Raw genomic sequence first — 21,232 nt, 5'->3', positions numbered from 1 at the left:
ATTGTTCAGATATTTTGTATATGACTCAAAAAGCTGATTTTGTTATGTCTATTGTTGCTCAGGTGAGCGTTGTGGCCAAGGGGCCTCTTGTGGGTTTTTTTTTTTTCATTGGCCATGTACAAGACATGAAGTTATAACACAATATAAAATAATAATTCCCTACATGTATCAGTATATTCACTCACAGATTTTCATTTAATCAGGAGTGCACTCTGTCCCTCATGAATTAAAGACTATCATTTTCAATTATTTAACCAGTGCACATTATAATTATATTACTGTATGTTAATTATGGAACAAAAATAATGCATTTAAAATTCATTGGGGAATTTTTATGGAAAATTAATTTTGTTTATGTGATTAACATCTGTAAAAGAACTGAAAAGCACACATGAATTGTTTGAAAATCTTTTTTTGTAGAATGCAAGATATGAATAATTCAGCAAGTTCAACATCATGCAAAAGGAAACGTGATGATGAAGATGAATCAAATGGTGAAAACAAACCTGTGAATGATAAACAAGGCAACCCCTGTGTACAGTCACAGTCCAACAAATGCTCAGTGAGAGAGGGGCATTCCTGGTGGACTTGCATGATGTTAGATAATATGCCAATGTCCATGACAAAACCTCAAAGAGTGGATCAGAATTCCTCCCAGAAATAGTTTTACAATTACTTCTTTAATTTGTTTACATTTGTCAATAAGAATTGACATTATATTTTTGTATGCTTCTTTTGAACAACTTTGTTACTATTTTTAGATTTATTTTTTCCCGTAACATGAAAAATGTAGATTGTACTTACATGAAATATAAAAACAAACAATAGACTTTTTACATGTTTTGCTTTGATATTTAAAATCCTTAGTTGTCAAAATCAAAATTTCATTGTAAAATCTTATTAAATTTCGATGAAATCTTTCCCACTGGTTGAAAATAATGTTGGATGCAGATTCAGGGAATAAAGCCAGTGAGAAAGATAAAACTACCCACAATGACTTGGCCTTTAACACAGATAAACTTGCTAAACTGGAGAATCGTACTGATGCCATAAGTCAGGAAGATCCTGATGGCGATGGATCAAGAGCTATTTCCTTACCCTGTCCCCCATTAAAGCCAGAAGATAGCGATTGCTGTGGGTCAGGATGTGTTCCCTGTGTGTTTGATATATATGAACAGGATTTAAAGATATGGAAACAAGAGTGTCGAAAAATACAACAAAACCTGAGAAACGGAGACGATCAGGTAAAAACAGTCACACTTAAAGATGCTGAAGATTTTTAAATCTATTACGTAGTACACATATATTAAATAAAAGATTTTTTAACCATTTTATATGATAAATTGGTTTCAAACTTAGTAAGAACACTTTTTTTTGCAGTTACCTTATGTTTAGTCCTTAGTGATTACACTTGCTGTTTAAATTACCTTAATATGCATGCATATTGATTTTCCTTTTGATTTCAAAAACTGAGATCTGACTTATCAGATTATACTAAAATGTGTGTGGTTTTTTTCAAATTCTATATCAGTACCAATCAATCATTCAATGATTTGATACACAGTGCTGATTCATAATACATGTACTTTCATATTATTATAATATTTAATCTTTCTTTTCCTAATTTTTTTTTGATAACTACCTGGTACATGACCTTCATCCAAAAGTGAAATCACATTTCAAAAACAGGTGTGGGAATAAACAGATCAAAAATAGGACACTTTTTAATTTTTATCTTTTGTTTTGATGATTTGCACCTGTTGTTTCAATTTGATCTGTAGATCAAATTATTTCATCAGTAAATTATACATGTCTGTTTTAATGGTAATAGATTAGATTAGAGAAAAACTAACTGAATTTGTTTTAAAATTTTATAACGAAAACAATTTCTAAATCTTAAATTGCAGATTGATGGATGTCTTCTATCAGAATCTGAGTACAGAAAGTTTCAGATTACCGAGGTTAAACAAGAAACAAAAAATTGCTTTCGTTATCGACTTCAGCTTCCAGAATTCTCTTCTTTGGGCCTGACTATTGGACAGCATATAGTGATAAGGTAAAGAGAGTACTTCTAAGCTGTATGACTTATTCAATTCCATTCCCACACACCATACAACCCCCCCCCCCCCCCCCCCTCCAAAAAAAAAAACCCCAAAAAAAACCTTTAACTTTAATTTTTTATTCCTTTTTTGGTGAAAGATGTTTTTATAGATTTGAAATTTTTTATTCGATTTTTATTATACATATGAAAATTTTCATTTTAAAAAAATTATTTGATCCAGGGATATCAACAATAAGTCATCAGTGAGTCGGCAGTACACGCCTGTGTCTGATGTCAACTGTATGGGACACTTTGATCTCCTTATTAAGGTAAAGGAGGGAAAAATTGTCGGTTTTTGCATTATCTGTAATATTTTACATTTTTTGTGCAATATAGTTTTTGGCAGAGTTAATGAATTTATTTTTTTTTTTTTTGGGGGGGGGAGGGGATATTAAAGAGAATAACAAAAGTTATTTGGACTGTTGTATAACTGCAAGGTGTATAAACAATTTCCACATACCCATTGTCCAGAACTTTCTACAAGAGCATGTTTGAAAAATGGCTTGATGTCATTTTATATGCACATGATATAAACATAACTATCAGGGAAAACTGAATACAAATCATACAGGGGTATATACATATTTAGACAATAAAGTTGAGGAGACATATAATTATCAGGATATAAAGGGGGCCATATCCTCTTTATTGTCGCATATATCTATTGTACAGTACTGTAGATGATGTGGTACATTTTATATTAAAGTGTATATACATTGTACTAGGGTTATAAGCAAGTCAAGTTTTTCTACACTTCGCCAGCAGTGCGAAGTATTGACATTGTATTTGAAATTTTATAAAAATCTGTAATTGAGAACCACAGGGAAAAACATAAACATGCAATATTTCATTTAAAAAAGTCAATGATTGAATTGATTATTTCACAGTTATCAGGTGAATGTTTTTATTTTGAACACATATATCTGGTAGCTACAAACACAGTCATTTTTTTGAAAACAGTTCCAGAAATTCTTATAGCTATGCAAGTATATTGTCTACACTTGGATATATATATTTATGTAATGAAATTTAGAGGAAGAATGTAATTTTTTTTTTTCAGTTTAATTCTGCAAGACACAAAGTTTTTTTTTTTTATTTGAGAAAGTTGCTAAAGCTTTGTTTTGGTTTAGTTTTGAATCTATTGTTATTAAAGGGGTATTGTTCTAGCATGTGTTCTCAAGCTGTCCGCATGCAGTCATGTAGACCCAAATACTCCCAAGTAATCTGACTCTAATTTTAAAAAATGACACGCAATGGGAAAATATCATATTTTAGAAAGTCAACAAGCTTTGTTTTTGTTTAATTTTGATATTGCTCTCAAAAGACATTGTTATAGCCGGTGTTTACAAGCTGTTAGAACTTAATTGGTCATGAAGAACAAAATATCTCTCAGTAAATAAATTTTTTTTTTGAAAATACAATCATATTATGATGTATATATAAGTGAAAAAAAAATTACCAGGTACTGACACATTACTATTAATATCTCCTAAATTACTATAATAGTATTAGAAACAAAGGAGAGGTCAGTGGGAAAGTGACCTTAACCTTTGACATAAAAACTGGGTTCAAAGTTGTTGCAGCTCTTATGGATGACAACTAAAAGGAAAGAAAAATATGTTCTATACTAGATTGAAGCACACCCACATAAATGTACTAGTCTATTCCTTTAACCTATGACCTTGAAACTTAGTTTAAATTCATTTGGTACTTTTTAACCACAAGCATACACAGTCTATGGATAAAGTATAAGCCATTTAGGGCATTAGAGGAGAGAAAATTTGATTTATAATAAGATTTACAATGACCTTTACCTTTGACCTGGAAACTGTGTGTAAGGTCATTGCACACCCATCATCTACAAACAGCTGGTTGACGAAGAGTGACCCAGAATGAGAAAATATACTTTAGCCAAAGGTATTACACAGAGATCTGCTGTTACCTTGACTTAAACAGGCTTTTGGTCCAAAAAATCATGCTGTAAGTCACTGTTCACTTTAAACAAATGCATTCTGTGGGTGAAGCATGATCGAGCCAGATTAGGCCAAAAAGAGAAGTAAATGTTATGGACAAATGATATCCAACTGACAGACAGATGGACAAACATACTGATCAGTAAAGGTTGCCTGCACAGTGGTGTTCAACTTGTCAGTTTATTTGATTAATGATCTAATATAATCTATTTAATCTGAATAAGAGAAATTTCACAACTGTTTACAGTGAATTAAGCTGTATATTTATGCATACTTTAAAGAAGACAGCATTTTTCTTTAGACATTTTTTTTGATTCATTGACCATACCGTTTTCTTGACAGTTTTTAAGAATTGGTTTGAGAAGGGCTTAGGCATTCATTGGAATATGATGGATGCTTGTACCCTACGCAAATGATATTTCTCTTGATAACATTTGCTCCAAAGTGATGACATTTCATATTTAAATTGGACATGACTCCAACAGGTTTATTAATGATTTAGATATGCAGGGGTTTTGTTTATGTAAGTAGACCACTGTGTCTTGTAGATGTACTAAATGAAGTCTAAGTTTGTGAACTGTGTAATTTGAATGTCTATTTTTGTGTCGTTTGAAAGTGAGATTATTTTTAATCTCGAAAATAGTATTATACTATGAGTTACGGAGGCCGGATGGTCATCAAATTACCTATCAGATATACATGTACTTTAAAATTTAAAATATGATATTTTTGGCCATAAACTATATTATTTAGAGAAGAAACAATTCAGATATTTAAAGCAATATGAGCTGCTTTTTTCATGTTGAATTTTTTTTTACTAAAATGTTCTTTTCTGCTAAATTGACAAAAATATCATGATTTTAAATTTATGCTAACCATATTTTTGTGGAGAAGGCCGTTAAGAAGCCTTATTTGGAGCAAAATTGAATTATTGTCATCTTGTACAAAAATTGATTTAATTGCTATATATTCCTTGGAAGAGAAATATTTCTTTTGACAAAAATTAATGATTTTTTCAAATCTTATTTATCATAAAAGTTTAAGTTATATGCAGACTTTTCATACTAGCTGTTTTTTGCAGCAAAAATAAAATTCTAAAAAATACAGCTCATATTGCTTTAAGCTTTAAAATTTGAAAAAAAATTTGTATTAGTATACAGAGCTCTTCCTCTAAAGGAGATTTATATAGTATAAAAATGGCCATGGCCATCCAAGCCCTCTTAAACCTGACAGATCCTTGATCTCAGTTGGTTTTCAGATTAAAAGGTTGAAGGTCAAGGTTACACTGTCTTTAGTTTACTTAATGATTTCAAGACCTCTTAGATTTCAAGTGATGCTACTTCATGCATTAGTTTGAAGATGAGTTTAATGGTGTTGTTTTCTTCTGCTAACATTTTGAGAATCAGTCGTTATATGCAGATGACCTTTCAAATCTTGATTGTTTGGTGGTAATAGATTCTTCAGTAAATGTATTGTAATTCACAGAATTAGTTATAATGTATTCTCATAGTGCAAGGTTTAATAGAGAAATTATGCAAGGCTGAAGCAAAAGAAACCCACTTATATGAAGAAAAAAAAAAGAAAAAAAAAAAGGACATTATTTTGTTTTTTTTTGTTTATTCTGATAATGATCAAGGCTGGAGCAAAAAACAAAAAGAAAAAAAATAAGATGCAAAAATATGATAAGCAAAATATGATAATGAAGAGTCGTGCTAGAGACAGAAGATATAAATATCAAATTTAAATCCGTAATCTTGCTCCCCCGATTTTATGACAGGTGAACTAAAAATTGGGCATGCAATCATAATCGTAGGGTTGTTTATCAAGGAGCCAGCTAGTCCTTGTCAGCTACACTCATATCAAATTATGAAAATCACAGAGTGCAAGATTATATGATTAAAAGCTGCATAAAATTTAACAAAGTGACAGATTATTATGCAGGCCCAAGCTGTTGCAATAATTAGTCCTATAGATGAATACCGGTAAATGGTGTTGTTGGTTTCCCGACTGACCTTTTAATTAACTGGTATTTTTCTGCAGAGTAACCATTTTGGGGTTTTACTAAAATGTTTCTCACATTGGTCAATTTACAAGAACCTGTCGTCTAGTAAAAATAATCAATCTGTGTTCTTTCATGTCTGCACAAGCAAACAAAATGTTCAAACAAAATACATGTACATGCAGTACTAGTATACTTTTTCTCCTTTATCTTAATTACATGTAAGTTGGAAGAGGAAACCAAAAATTTATATTACATCTAGGTCTAAATTCTAAAAAATAAGCAGTAAAGCACATTATTTTGCCCCCCCCCACCCCCCCCCCACAAAAAAATAGATAAAAACTTCATCCAAAGTTGATTGCTTTTAAAGGTATCAAAAAGTACATACATGCACTTACAATTAATATTTTTTTTACTTTCGTAGCTTTATGATCTTGGAAAGATGAGTCAATGTATGAAAAAGTGGAGAGTTGGAACACACATTGAGGTCAGAGGCCCATTTGGAAGCCTTCATTATTCTGCAAACAAGGTATTGGTATATAAAGTGCTTGCTATACTAATATGAATTCTTTCATGGACCTTCATTCACAGGCTATGTTGACCTTTTATTGTTGCAATGGGGTTTTGATTAATCTGCTACATTGTATTTGCAATTAACTGGTAAAGGTTTCGCAGCTTAAATTGCATGATAATAATGAAAAAAAAAGAACCAAAATAGAATCAATACCATAATAATAAAAGAAAAAATTAAAGAAATTGTAGTCTGTGATGCTATCGTAAATATTTTGCAGTACAGGAAGCTGATACTGTTGGCTGCTGGGACAGGAATTGCTCCCATGAGTCAGATTATTCAGGGTATTCTGGGAAATGAAGAGGATGACACAATGATACAGATGTTTTATGCATGTAAATCTTATAACCAGATTTTAATGAAGACCGAGTTAAATGATTGGTCCTCTTTCTGGAACTTTTCAGTGACGTATGTTTTGAGCCAGGTAAATGAAATTGATTTTGCTGTTCTTAATCCCTTTTCTCTCTTTTGGATTATTCAATTTTCTTTAAATTACTAACAGTAAACATACAAGAGTTATATTACATGTATCTGCTTTAATGGTTTGGCAAATAGTAACAATAATTATGGTTTAGTCTTTAAGTAATCATTTTGTCATATTTCCTATCTATGATTTTTTATCATTTTTTGCTGTTGTTATGCTAGCAAATTAGAAACATTTTTCAATGTGTGTGTGTGTGGGGGGGGGGGGGGTTGGGGGGTTGGTTGAAGATGAAGGACACATTTACCCCCCCCCCCCCCCCACCCCACCAATAAAAAAGCAGGTAAAAATATTGACTACTAAATCTAAGAGAGGGGAATGAAGGATTGTTTCTGCATATTATCACATCTTAATTCTTTATACGGTACTTTCTAGTAATCAGTTTTAATTCGGAAATTTAGTTTTTACATATAATGATACATGTATATGAAGTACGTCCCTGCCAGAAAAAGGGGGGGGGGGGTTATATGCGTTCTTTGAGCAGTTGAGAAGCATACAACTTGCTTGAAAATGTGACAAGATATGTTACTTCAGTTAAATTTGAAACCATATTTTGATTTTATACCTACACCTATGGTTTGTTGCCGTTTAAAGTTTCTTTTTCCATCTTTAGACTGTCACGTCATGTATTCTATCAAAGTGCATTAAATTGAAATATGAGATGCTTTGAAAAGGACTATCTTGGCTTCAGTGCACTTCAGTAGTGAAATTCTATTCTTGTAGGAACCTGACGAAAACAGCAGTCTATCTTATAGATACGGAGATTGTGTTGTCAGAGGTAGAATAGTTCAAGATTTTCTTGCCAAAACTCTGTCACCCTTGGACTTCAATTCTGGAACCTTTGTGATGGTGTGCGGGAAAAAGTCTTTTGAAAATGATATGACTGCATATTGCAGACATCTGGGGTTTTCTGATACTCAGATACACAGATTCTAATCATAAGAAAAAGTGGGTTTTTTAAAAGATTGTTTAAGAATTATCACAATTTTGCTTTATTCTGTTTGTTTTTTTATTAAGATGATAATGATGATGATAAACTTTTTAAACAATAATTTATTCTTTATATGATTATTCTGTGTGTACATTCAGAGAGAGAGAGAGAGAGAGAGAGAGAGAGAGAGAGAGAGAGAGAGAGATGAACCCCTGTAAGAGGGATGCCCAAAATTTACCTCTTAATATCATAAGAATTAAAGTAAAATTCCCTAAAAAAAAAGAAAAAGAAAAAAAGACCTATGAGAATACTTTTTAAGTAGCCATCTCTAGCCACGGGGTACCTACAAACAGCTAAAGGCAACAAGATAAAATATGGTTTTTGTATCAAATATTACAATGAATGCAATAAAGTTATTGTATACGTCGCTTGCATTGATTTTTAGGTCATATTCAGTAAGGACGGGTTCAGTTTTATTGTTGCATTTTATGGGTCAATGGTTCAGCAATGTGAAATTTAAGTACTTCCACCGAGGATTTAAAAAAAAAATGTGTTGATACCAATGTTACTTGTGGATCGGTCATAAATGTCTCCACAACGTACTCTGACCGGGAGCATGCACGTGTTTTTTGCAGCAATTGGAGTGTTTGGTATATGCTGCATTTCGGCCAATATTGGTAGGTGTCTTGCATACTTTCACCAACCTATGAAGCAGAAAAAGATTTATTTTCAATGCAAATGATTTTTACTTGATGCTGATAAATTTAAGAAGTGTAAATGCAGGTCAGAACGCATTTTTGTCTTTATGCATTTCTAAATTAAAAAAAAACCTTCCCTTACTGTAATGAATACATAGCATCGGCATATAAATTTTTCCTGATATTTCAGGGAAGTTGTATTTAAACTTTGCATCTACGTACGGATGGCTTATATTGCAAGCATCGTCCGTCCTGCTGCACGCGTGCTCAAAGCCATTGTAATTCATTTTCTTTAATTAATTTTAAAACAATAGAAAGCGTTTGTGATGAACACGTGATCTGCAAGTTCCTGTACACGTGTATACCGGCGGGAAATTGTTATAATGACAGAAATAAAGCATTTTTCAACAAACAGAAGAACAAACTTTAATTAAGTTGAAAGTTTTCAAATTCTAGACACAGTAGGCCTGGGTCAAATTTTAATACCAGGTTTATTTGCAATTAAGCGCTTTCAATATTCCCCCTCACGGCTTGCGTGGGGGGGGGGGGGGTGTTATATGTGCAGCAACCTACGATTTGAACTTTTTCTCACACCTTTACACCTTTTCCTAATTTAAACCAATTCAAAAAGACACTATCTCAATGCATAAATACTTAAAATGTTCATAGAAGTTATAACTTAATTTTATTTTTTTATTTTTTTTTTGGGGGGGGGGAGGGGGTTGAGACGCGTTCGATTCTATCGTTACAAAATGATATCGATACGTCAACTGTCTTCGAGTATCAGCTACACGTACCTGACATGTACTGTGCTATATCTTGAACAAAATATATTGCTATATATAATTGAAGGATCATAACATTCGAGTTAGTTTGGGAAGAGAAGAGCAATTTTTAACATTTACAGTTGATTGAGCTATATTCCCCAACCCTTTCACCAAAATACTCTAGGTAATAAGAACCACACATTTATTATTTAGCTTACAGTTAAACACATTATCTTTCTGAATAAATTTTGACGCTTCAGGTTGTTTTCTTCTACGTTTTAAAAAAATAACACTGAATCCTTATAGAATTGTTAATTTACGGAAACTAAAAAGTTAGATTTTTTCCGGTATCCTTTTGTTGTGAACGAAAGAGAATTAAAAGATACTTAACAATAACACAGATTTGTCCAGAAATGATTTTTATGCTTTAACATTTTAATACTTTAGCCACAGCCACAATTTAACGGTGCTTGGTACGCATCATTCGCTAGTTTTGGGTCATGCCATTATTAAGGTCAATTACTTTAAAATTGGATGTTTCATCAGGAAAGATAACTTACTCTCACCGGAAGGTTGTCTTTATCAAACGGATTTGAACTAATCTATTTTTTCCTTTTATCTTAAAAATAGATTAATTTCCTTGTCTGATTACATCTAAAACGAAATGTAAATGGTAAGTGCAGATGACAATTGGGTCAACTGTTCCTTCATTCATGCCCAATTAACAACTGTTACAATTAGGAAAGGAGAAAAAAATTGCGAATTCGCTAGTGCCACTTCTGAAAAGTGGTTTCGCGGAGTCACTTTTCAGAAGTGGCACTATGTCTTACCATGCAATACATCGCCCGAAATCACCATGTAAGGCCCGTTTTCGTAAAAAAATATCAGTATTTTATTTCATATTTAAAAATACCTTGTCGCTATTACAAAAACCCAAGGAGAAAGGTTTTACAGCTGTAAGCAAAGAAATGAAACTTGACTTTTAGCGGCGTTGTGGAAGGATTGTCTCGTGTCTGTAGAAAATTCAAGGGTATCTAGGAACATTATTTTAATTTCCCACGGGACTTTATTGTTTTCTTTTATATTATGAAGGGTTACCAGATGATGATCAGTGTATTTTACCCTGGCAAGGGATCGCCAATTTAAAAATAAAACAAGAAAACAGTTGGAATTTACCTTCTATACCGCTGCTTTGCAAACAATTATATAACCTGAGCACCCTGCTCCGATTTCTCAATTTGACTGAATTTTAATTCAGGAAGACGAAAATCTGTTCGCATTCATTGGTAGATGCATAAGACAGATATAAGAGATTCTGTAAAATGTACACATAAATTGTTGTTAATGTTAGTCCCCCCCCCCCCCTCCAAAAAAATAAATAAATATATAAATAAAAACACCCAGATACAATGCATGCAACAAACGATTTCTGAGATTTCACACAATATCGGCTAGATATTCTGTCTACAGTTACTTTGTACTTTACGTTTCTTCGGGTAAAACTTGCTATTAATTTGTGCTTTAAAATCCACATGGTCTATGATATTCCGGCCCTGGTATGCAATATTTCATTGTAAATTTCTTCCGAAAAGGGAAATATTTCCGTTACATGTATTTTATTTCGTATGTGTTAATTTCAATGTACATTACGTTCACATCCCCCACTTTTGGGGGGGGGGGAGGGGAGAATGTTACTGCATGTTTGTATTGATAATTTTTCTTTTGCTAGCCGGAACGTGCAATGATCTTAAAATTTACAGCATTTACTTGCCGTTTCTAAAAAAAACCCACACAATACAGACTAAAATTACCAACCTGGACAAAAGAAGCATATTTGAATAAAATAAAAAACCCAACATTTGCAAAATAGCACGTTTACCTAAAATCTTGACAAATAATACAGTGTTCTTTTTAATTTTTTTATGCGATACGTACCAAGTATCATGACATGCAAACCAGTTTATGAGAAAATTTCCAAAACGACAGTACATTTATGTACATGTACAGGTTTAATTTTTTTTTTTTGGGGGGGGGGGGTTGAACAATGCCTTAACTTAATATAAACCTGGGTTTAAGTATTGTTGTCCACTTGGCGTTCACATGAAGTGAACACAACACACAGCACCCGGCCCCACACACGTTTCTAACCCTCTTCCGCTATAATAAAAAATGAAGAAGTTTCGTTTATTTCAAATCGAAGAAACTCAATAAAAAAGTATTTTTATGAATACAAAAACTAAGTCCTTTGTACTCTAAATCATTTTTTCCCCCTTGTTTGTAATAGAGATGGGCCCTCTTTCTAAATTCAACACCTACAAGTTGATAAGATCGGTCAATTCCACACTTGATCTGTACTGTCGTTCAACCAGCAATGCGTCCACTAAGTTGTTGATTACACACTGCAAGTCCTCAGTCGAATCATCCTGCAAGAATTTGACAGCAGAAACAGGACCAGACTCAAAAGTCGTGGTCAGATTTCCGTCTTTGAAATTCTCTGATTCCGGATCTTACACTTGCCAAGACCAAACGAGTAATTCTTCGGAATATATCAGTCTTACAGTTGGAGGTACATTCGTCAACACAAAATTTTGATCGAAAAAAAGCACTGTTTAAAATCAAAAGCATTGCAAATTCTAGGATGTTTTTTTTCGCTCTTGATGTCATTATTTTATGATTATAGAAGCAATGTCAAATATCGTTTTACAGTCAAACCCGAACCACCTGAAACTATAGACTGCGTTTCTCCTGATTTCAAGGAACTGATTTGTACCTGGAACAAATCGAATCCACACTCTGCCCCGACTAAATGGGAGATGTGGTACAGTTGGAGACCAGTAAACGGGTTAAAGTACAGGTAACATCAAACATCAACACCAAAAGACTAGTGGTCTAAAACACTGCTGATGCTTTATTTAATGAACTGAGGTAAAAGGACAAAATATTCCTAATTTGAAGAGAAAAGTTGTCAAACAATCCAAATTTTTTGTATATCTCTACTATAAGGCATAAGTTCAACGACTGTTTTAAGCAATGAAACCTACATCTGAAATTCGACAATAAAATATGTTTGGTCATTAAAGTTAAATATTGATACATCATATATTATATTAAATATAACATCAAGTTCCAACGAACTCGCGTTTTGGATAAAACAAGGCAATTCATATTTTATTATGTTGCGTTCAATTTGAGAACACTTGACTGATGGGCACTTCACAGTTGTCGGTTGAGAGTCTTTTAGCTGAGTGTCTTTGTTAGACGCTCTGGGTCACTGTATTAAGGGGTGGATGTCCTCATCATGCCTAGCGTCAACTGCGACCTTGAGGTCTCGATTTCAAAGCATTAAATCTTGGAGGTCATAACACAGCCACTTATAGTGTCTATTTATTTAATCTCGACTGCGAATTTTTGTGTTTGGTTTTCGTAACTAATCATCCGTGAACTGTCATATACAAACCTTGGACAAAGCTATATACTTCATATTTTATGAATCAGAGGCTTTGATTTTTACTCAGTAACATTTCTCGTTTTCTTTTCCCCATTCCAGTAAACAAGTACGTTGTCCAGCCGAGATTCCAACGACTTTCTCCATGACCTGCCGCTGGGCTTCTTGTAGAGACCCTTTGTGCAAAGAGGGCTTTGCCCCAATGCGAGAGTACAGAGTTTACGTAGCCGGATTCAGTCAACTTGGAAACGTAACTAAGACATTCGACATCACACCGGAACACCATGGTATGAACAATTGACTTTCCAATGCAAGTTTAGAATAGAAATTTGATCCAAAAGTAATGTCACAGATGCGTAAAGCGACACAGTTTCGCAAATTGATATACATTGTATCTTTATATTTTGATTAAGATCTGAAAATTTCAATGCAAAACAATATATTGCAGAAGATGGCACATTAAATAGAGCGTGCAAAACATTTAAGGATGGTCGCCGCACGCTTGCATTTTATTTTAAATCCATTATGTAGTTCTTTACAAAGATTCATTCACACTTTGTAATCTTTTTATTGAATTAACTATTATACTTTTCCGATTCCAATTATTTCTACCTGAGGTTTTTGATGAAGAGGATGGGTGGATGGATAATGCTTGTTTAATGCCAATATAAGGATCGATAAGATACTGTAAAATGAAAATATAAACACATCTTGTATGTTTAAAATCATTCAAAACAATGTACACTTATTTAAGATAACATCGACTTTTAACCCTTAAATATGCTCCATCCTTGGAATATGTAGATTTAAAGTGGCGCATGCGTGACAAAACCTCCCAATTGTTTTATTTTTTTAGAACTTCAATGCATTTTCTTTTATGGAGAGGTTCCATATTTTTGTCATAGTCTAAAGAAGGTCTAATAGAAAACAAACCGATTAACCAACAAAAACGTGGAGAGATGGCCCTCTAAAATTAAAAACATTATTTTGTATCCCAACAATCAAATGTTTTAGAAAAATAAAACTAGTCCGTATATTCGTGGCCAAAGTCGCATACTAGTACAGCATGAAAACAACGCGCTTCGTTGCGACTTGAATGGCTCAGTGGTTGGAGCACAAAACAAGAACTAGGCTTTTTTAGAAGTAGGTTGTGGGTTCAATACCACTAGAACTGAAGGTAATTTAAAACTTAATATACTAGTTGGAAATTGTGTTTTTGTAAACTTGTATTATAACATTATCAAATAGGTTTCATTGAAACAAATTATGAATGTGAAATTGTATTTTACGACTAAGCAAAATGGACATTTGCGCTACCTGTATCTTATCCCCCCCCCCACCTTCTTTCTTTCATTAAGTTTTAATACCGGTATTATATAAATCATTAAAATATTAAAATATTGTGCAATGTGTGTTTTGTTTTCCAGTTAAACTTACTGTTGAAAAATTACAATTAAGAACAACTGCCACTTCTTTGGTCGTAAAGTGGACTCTTGACGAAGATATATTCCTTTCAATTTTTAATTCTACTCTTGATTTTGAAACCTCACTGGACAATCCAACAACAGATCCTAAGGTAATGTACAACCTTATTCAATTTTAAGGGGCCTGGATGGTTATGCGACTAAACTAATCTTCTTTATAAAAGAAGAAGAAGAGCGCTAGATCTGTGTACAGATGAAGGAAAACACTCTTTTACAGCTACAATACATTATATTACCTGTATTGTACTAGTATTTGATTTTTTACTAATTGTTCATGGCAAAATATGTCATATTTAAAAAGTTTAGAGTATATATCTGATGTGTAATTTGATGATCATCCAGTCTCTTTAATTGTATATAATTTGAAATGAGATGAAAATGCTTTTTTGAAACCAATAAACATCAAAGTAACGCTGTGGTTTTGTTTGGCAACTTTTTATTAGCTTACTACTGACAATTGGCAAACAGGTTTCAAAATGGACCATAAACTCAAAAGAAGAGACTGAGTTTACAAAAGAAATTCCAGGCCTATACCCATTCACACGATATACATTCTGCGTCAAAGCAAAGCTGTCGGGTAACAGGGGTTTTTGGAGTGAGCCCGTTTGTGACAATGCGACCACCAAGGAAACAGGTTTATTGAGCATTTGTTTATTATAATTGTAATAATAATGATAACACTTATTATTTCCATCATTATTAATTGCTTGCTAAATCAAGTGCTGTATATTATGTTTGTAATTATTACCGTGAAAGAGATCCAGTTTGACAACAAATCATTATCTATTGAACTCTGATATCTTAAAATATTGTAAGCTGTATCTTAGAGTCTGAATTTACGTTCTCTTTTGACTGAGCTATATAGATCAATCCAGATTCTTTGCTAACTTGAACGTTTCCCCACTGTATATGCAATTTTACTGCCTTTGTTTTAATTTATCTTTTTATAATTGGGAGCATTCTAAATTCAATGCTACAAGATCATGGATGCGCCCTTCTGTCACAATTTTTCCAGTGAACGATAGATTAATTAGATAATCGATTATACATATCATTTCTCTATGGAAACCTCTGAAACCTCTCCCAGTAAATTATAGAGGATATATCAATGATTTAAAGAGTGTAAAACACTAATTCAAGAGGGTTAGATGATCGCACAGTCTTTTAGACCCCATTAATCTCATCTTATAGTGCTTTGTGTAAAGATATCGGAAAAATATTCAAAATCTTAGATCAAAAATATTTGGTATTTTTCCTTAACTATTAAAAAATCAAGACTGATCTGATGGGCTGACCATTCACCCTCCTCAGAAATTAAAATAAACTATTGATTGTAGCATTTGACGCTATATTTCAGCTCCTATACATGCGCCGGAAACCGACAGATGGGCATTTTACGTAGACGGCGACCAAATTCAACTCTACATGAAGGTTTACCATCACGCTTATTTAGCACTTTAAACGATGACAGTGATTTAAATATTTATGTGTGTTGATGTTTCTAAAATATGACAAAGAATCAAAAAAAGGTATGCAAGTTTAATCTAGAAACAGTGCTCAGATTTTGCACTTGTGAGCGGTAACTTATCATATTACCTTGTAGTTCTAAGGATGACACGGTGACAGATAGCTTTATTGTAATCCATGCCCACAATTTATCAGGCATACATTGATAAGCGTAGTTGGACGCACTGATCATGTAACATTATTGATAAGATGGTGTGTTACATAAGTTTTGCTATTGATAATTTATGACATCGGCAGGTTGGCCGGTGTGGTTTTGTTAAAAACCGGCATTGTTTCGTGACCTTTTATTTCGTGACGTTTGATTGTTTTTCTGGAAAAAAATAACCAAAACAAATACAACAAAACAAACCTCAACAAAAGCCACAATAACCACAAAAAGTTAAAAAATAAAACAAAATAACATTCAAAATCAGACAACGAAACACACCATTGCTCATAAACTTTATATTTGCATTACAGACTAAAGACAAAATCTATAAAAGATTGGTGCTATTTGAAATGCTTATATTCATCAAGAGGAACATCTCATTATGATTCCAAGAGCTGAGAGAGAGAGAGAGAGAGAGAGAGAGAGAGAGAGAGAGAGAGAGAGAGAGAGGGAGAGAGAGAGGGGGAGAGAGAGAGATTCTCTCAACAAAAAGTCGTAGTTTGCATCCAATAAATTCGGTTGAATTTTTGTAGGAAGTCCCTCTCCATCTCCGCACCTCTAAAGAATACAGATACAGCATTCAAGGTCTTGAGGGAGGTAATATTACAACCTCAGCGGTGACCCCAGGTAATACGACGATCACCATCCCCGCGTCACGGATCAGCGAGCAGGGGCCGTTATTAATCAGGTCTTGTAATGACATGGGCTGCAGCAGCGCTTCTACTCCAGTAAACACGGACAAAATAAGAACAGGTATAACACACGGTAACACATAGCATGCACCAGGTAACTTTTGAAATCTGTGGCAGTTAATTGTCATCTGTCAACCTGGATACACTTTTACGTAAAACTTTCATGATACCTATGACGCCAATACAGAAAAGAAAAAATAAGAAAATAACAAAACAAAAAGTTCCCTTTATGACAAGAAAATTTAAGAATGATGCGTTGGAAGAAATTTTGAACAAGTTCTATAGTTATGATGCTATTGGAGACTGAATCTATAAAAAATCAAGCCATAAGTCTGCAGGTATTCATTTCATAATTGAACCATATGTGACTTTGACATTCAGTTTTAATTTCACAGCCGCGTACCATTTAAAAAAAAAAAAATTATGCCCATATTCAGGCTTGTCTATAAAAAGATTTTTTTCTAAAAAATAAAAACTTGATTGCTTTAGTACTCGTGTCTAACCAACAGCACTTGGTGCAATAAGACGCTGTCACCGCGTGGTATGAAATAGACCTTGATTAATTATATGGATCATATATAATTCATTTGTACTTTTGGTGTCATAACAAAGTTTCTTTGTTTTATTAATAGGTATAAACATTTTTGCCCTATCAACCCAGTAAATCATCTATGAAAGGTGGTCACAATTTCATTGCGAAAGCAGGTCTTGAAATCAGTCATGAATGAAAGAGATAGATAATCACAAAATTTTCTCTAGTTTAAATGCTATGTCAAGTTTCAGAAATAACGATGGCATTTTGAAAGAGAAAGAATTTTAAAAAATGTATATATACTTAGAATAATTTTGATAAATTTTTGAACGAGTGCTTTGCTTTTTCATTTAGCTGTGCATATATATTTTAGGATTTAATTCAAGAATAAACTTTGAAAATAAATTTGATTATCCGAGAAGTAAATTTAGTATCCAAAATACAAAGTACGGAAACGTGCGATGCACATAAAGTATGCACTTTGGAACGATAGAATTGTCATCATCAGAGATTGAGATATTATTTTACAGGTCTATTTATGACAATTGATGAATTATCAATTTACAAATTGTTTTTGCGTAACTATACCCTTAAATTTTCACGTTACGCTTATGAAGCAAATTAGGTTACCAAGATGTAGTTTGGATACATGTTTCATTTAAAACAGTTTATGTAAATAAGTAAGTGGTGTATGAAACTTGTAAAACATTTCTGATTTATGACCACCACCCCCTCCCCCCCCCCCCCCCCCCCCAAAAAAAACCCCACAAAACAAAACATAAAAAAACCTTAAAAAACAAACCCGGATTCTATTAGTTAAAAATTGCATTATACAATATGTACAATTGTTTCAGAATTTCGACCTCGAGGTGTAATCGTAACGAAGAAGACCGACAGCTACACGGTGTCATGTGACATTCCCGAGAGGTTCCGGAAGGAAATCCAGCTAACCAAATTCTACTATTGCCGGGGACACCGAGAAAATAACATTTGTCTGGTGTGTTGGGTTTGTTTGCATTAAAGGGGCATGGTCACGATTTTGTTCAAAAATTATTTTTCCGATTAAATGTTAACAATGCTCCAGTAAGGTATTTTTGATAGGCTACCAAAGTTTAAAAATCATTTGTTGAGTTATTAAAGCGAGTTACAATAGCTTACAATACATTTCTTAGTAAACAAAGCTTTTGTTTTCATTTTGAAGGTTGAAGTTAAAATTCCAATTTTAGACCTAAAATGAATGTGTTTAACGTTAGGAACTCTTTTTTATGCTTAAAATGAATAAGAGGATGGACAAATCAGCTTGAAAAAGATTTTTTTCCTGTATATTGAACCTAAGCAAACAAAATATGGCATGAGCCTTGTTTACATGACAAAGAATTGTCATCCTGTATCTTGCTTATAACTCTACGATTGACACTCACATTATACTTGATCATTAGAGATACATTCCTATTGTATTGTAAATAATAAATTAGTAAAATTGAATTTGACTAATATCGTGACCATGCCCCTTTAAAGAGGTCAAGTTAAATTCCAAAAAAAAAGCCTAGTACCAACTTTAAACATGTGATATGCAACTTTTAGATGTGCAGCAGTTCTTTGATTTTGTCATAACTCATACTTGATTTTTTGATAAGAAAAAAAATTTAGATCATTATCAAACGTCATTCTTCAGGTCTGAAATTTTAAACTTGGTTGTAACTTATTTGAGTGATAATTCTGAAAATTTAATAGTTCATTGCAGTTGTGGGGCAGCTTTTTCCATTAACGATAACCTTACCATAGAAATGCAATGCTTCAAAAGTCGAATGTCAATGTTTTAATTAAAATATTAAGAAGCATTTTTATAGTTTTTAAGAAAATTTACAAGTATCATTGGTATTGTTATATTTCTCTTTTCCATTAATGAAAATCGTAAAAAAGACTGTTTAACTGTACGTTAATAAGATCATCAATTAATCATTACCTTACATTTACCGACATTTCAACCAATGAAAAAAGTGAAAATTTTTGCATCACGCATTTTTAACCAATCACAAATGAGGGGAAGTGCACAGTCCGGAATTGTAAATTTAAACATCATTAGCCGTTTAACATCGATAGGGTCCTTAAGTTTACTAAATTTTGATGTAAAGTTAAACATCATTTCATATCATTTTTTAAATCTTTAGATTAAAAATTGGTAAAGGGCACTAGTATCTATAAAAAAAAAACCCATACAAATGAACTTGCAAGACACGCTTTTATATAATTTTGTCTAATAGATTCAAATATTCGTGACACGAATGACTCGACCATTTTCTAATTAATAGATTGATTTGAAATAAAACGTCATTGAAGAAATATAAAGAAATAAACATGGGTTCTTTTCAGAGTAACTTTAATTGGATGACAAAAACTGGCGCTGAATCCAATTTGACAATAAAAGTACCAGACGACAAATATGGAGCTTGGATGTTTGGAGTCTCCATAGTTGCTAATGACAACACTTCCGGTGGCATTTTGTTTGCAGATTGCTATTCTTCTTCAAATAACAGTTGTAAATATGGCAACATATTGAAAGAAGAACATGCCTCAGGTGATTGAAATTTCGGGGTCATTTGTTACAAGAGATTTTTAAAAATAAAATTTTTTTTTGTCGTCTCCTTTTAGATATGTGTACCTTACATTGTATTTGCTGAATTAATCTTGATGTTTTGGTTTGTTTCTGCTCTTTATTTCAGACAAGATTTTGACCACCATTCTTGTCGTGCTCCCTTCTGTCATTTTAATCTTGATAGCGTTTTTAGTCCTTAGGCAAGTCACAATTCTTTTATTTTTCGACAATTTTGGATATTTTATTTCTTTTATAAGGCAAAATACGTGTGTATATAATAAAATTAATACATATAAATGCCGAATTTAATCTCTTTCAGATATTTGAAACAACGTTATTGTGAAGAAATTAAGATTGAACTACCAGTGCTTTTTCAGATGGTAAAACAAGTCCAATTAGTCATCTAAATGCGTTGGGGTTTTTTGCGTGAATTTAGATAGTTGTATTCTAAGTATATAAATATCTTAGGATTAGGGATATTATATATTTATACATATGGCAAAAAATTTTTTCTTTCCAGAAAAACAGTCAAAGAGATATGATTTATGAATCCCAAAATTTTGACGAACTATGCAACAGCTTACCAACAACAAATATTGAACACCAAGAAGCCACGGAAACCAAAACCGTTAACAACGGGGATAAATGTAAAATCTCTGTAAAGGGTTCTAGCGAATCAACTTTTTGTGACACCGGTGTTGTTGATAGCAGCTTTGGTAGTTTTCGGTACGATACAGTTCAAAACCATGGACTCGATGAAGAAAAACAATACTTCTTGGATGGCGAAACGTCTACTTCTTCTTCGGTATCTAGCAAGGCAAATTCGAAGGAATTTGACAAAAACAATGACGATGTTTTTGATAGAAATTGTAGCGTGTCATATGAGGCAAGTCTCATTAGCTTTAATGAAAATTATGTAACCAACGAAGACTGCATGGAAAACAAACAAGACTTAAAAGAAAAGGAACAGTATTTTTTGGATGCGTTACCTTCAGAATATGCAAGATGTGTTGTATCCGATGACTTACCTGGATATTATACACAATCTGATGAAGTTGTTTCTTTAAATGAAAATTATGTAACCAACGAAGATCTCATACAAAACAAACAAGATTCAAAAGAAGACGCAAGACATTCTTTGGATGCGTTGCCTTCAGAATATGCAAGATGTGTTGTTTCCGATGATCTCTTTATATACCGTACCCAATCTGAGGAAAGCATTTCTTTTGCAGAAGAAAGTCGTTTGTGTAGTAGTAACAAAATTAATAACGGAGGCTTAAAGAACTC

General features: G+C 32.9%; 2 protein-coding genes across 3 annotated transcripts in view; one reads left to right on the top strand and one right to left on the bottom strand.

Moving 5' to 3' along the window:
• LOC128167101 (probable proline--tRNA ligase, mitochondrial) overlaps positions 1 to 21,232 on the bottom strand; it is a 117,495-nt gene that overhangs the window by 11,397 nt on the left and 84,866 nt on the right. Inside the window, exon 1 of one of the 2 annotated variants that reach the window (XM_052832632.1) lies at positions 8,617 to 8,750. The exons of the other annotated variant lie outside the window; for it this stretch is intronic. Within the exon in view, the coding sequence (XP_052688592.1) occupies positions 8,617 to 8,748 (132 nt within the window). The 5' untranslated portion in view covers positions 8,749 to 8,750. Of the gene's footprint in view, positions 1 to 8,616; positions 8,751 to 21,232 lie in introns of those variants that run through there. 2 annotated transcript variants of the gene reach the window in all.
• The window catches only part of LOC128167105 (uncharacterized), a 39,431-nt gene that overhangs the window by 1,454 nt on the left and 16,745 nt on the right, over positions 1 to 21,232 (top strand). Inside the window, 18 exon segments of the mRNA XM_052832640.1 lie at positions 421 to 937; positions 939 to 1,244; positions 1,908 to 2,056; positions 2,283 to 2,370; positions 6,498 to 6,602; positions 6,865 to 7,068; positions 7,849 to 7,988; positions 12,202 to 12,375; positions 13,069 to 13,253; positions 14,394 to 14,542; positions 14,919 to 15,084; positions 15,808 to 15,881; positions 16,659 to 16,878; positions 18,204 to 18,346; positions 19,723 to 19,927; positions 20,073 to 20,145; positions 20,265 to 20,325; positions 20,466 to 20,750. Coding sequence (XP_052688600.1) covers positions 911 to 937; positions 939 to 1,244; positions 1,908 to 2,056; positions 2,283 to 2,370; positions 6,498 to 6,602; positions 6,865 to 7,068; positions 7,849 to 7,988; positions 12,202 to 12,375; positions 13,069 to 13,253; positions 14,394 to 14,542; positions 14,919 to 15,084; positions 15,808 to 15,881; positions 16,659 to 16,878; positions 18,204 to 18,346; positions 19,723 to 19,927; positions 20,073 to 20,145; positions 20,265 to 20,325; positions 20,466 to 20,750 — 2,754 coding nt within the window. The 5' untranslated portion in view covers positions 421 to 910.

This window comes from Crassostrea angulata, chromosome 10 (assembly GCF_025612915.1).
Source record: "Crassostrea angulata isolate pt1a10 chromosome 10, ASM2561291v2, whole genome shotgun sequence".
Taxonomy (NCBI): Eukaryota; Metazoa; Mollusca; class Bivalvia; order Ostreida; family Ostreidae; genus Magallana; species Magallana angulata.
This window is presented reverse-complemented; position numbering and strand designations above follow the sequence as displayed.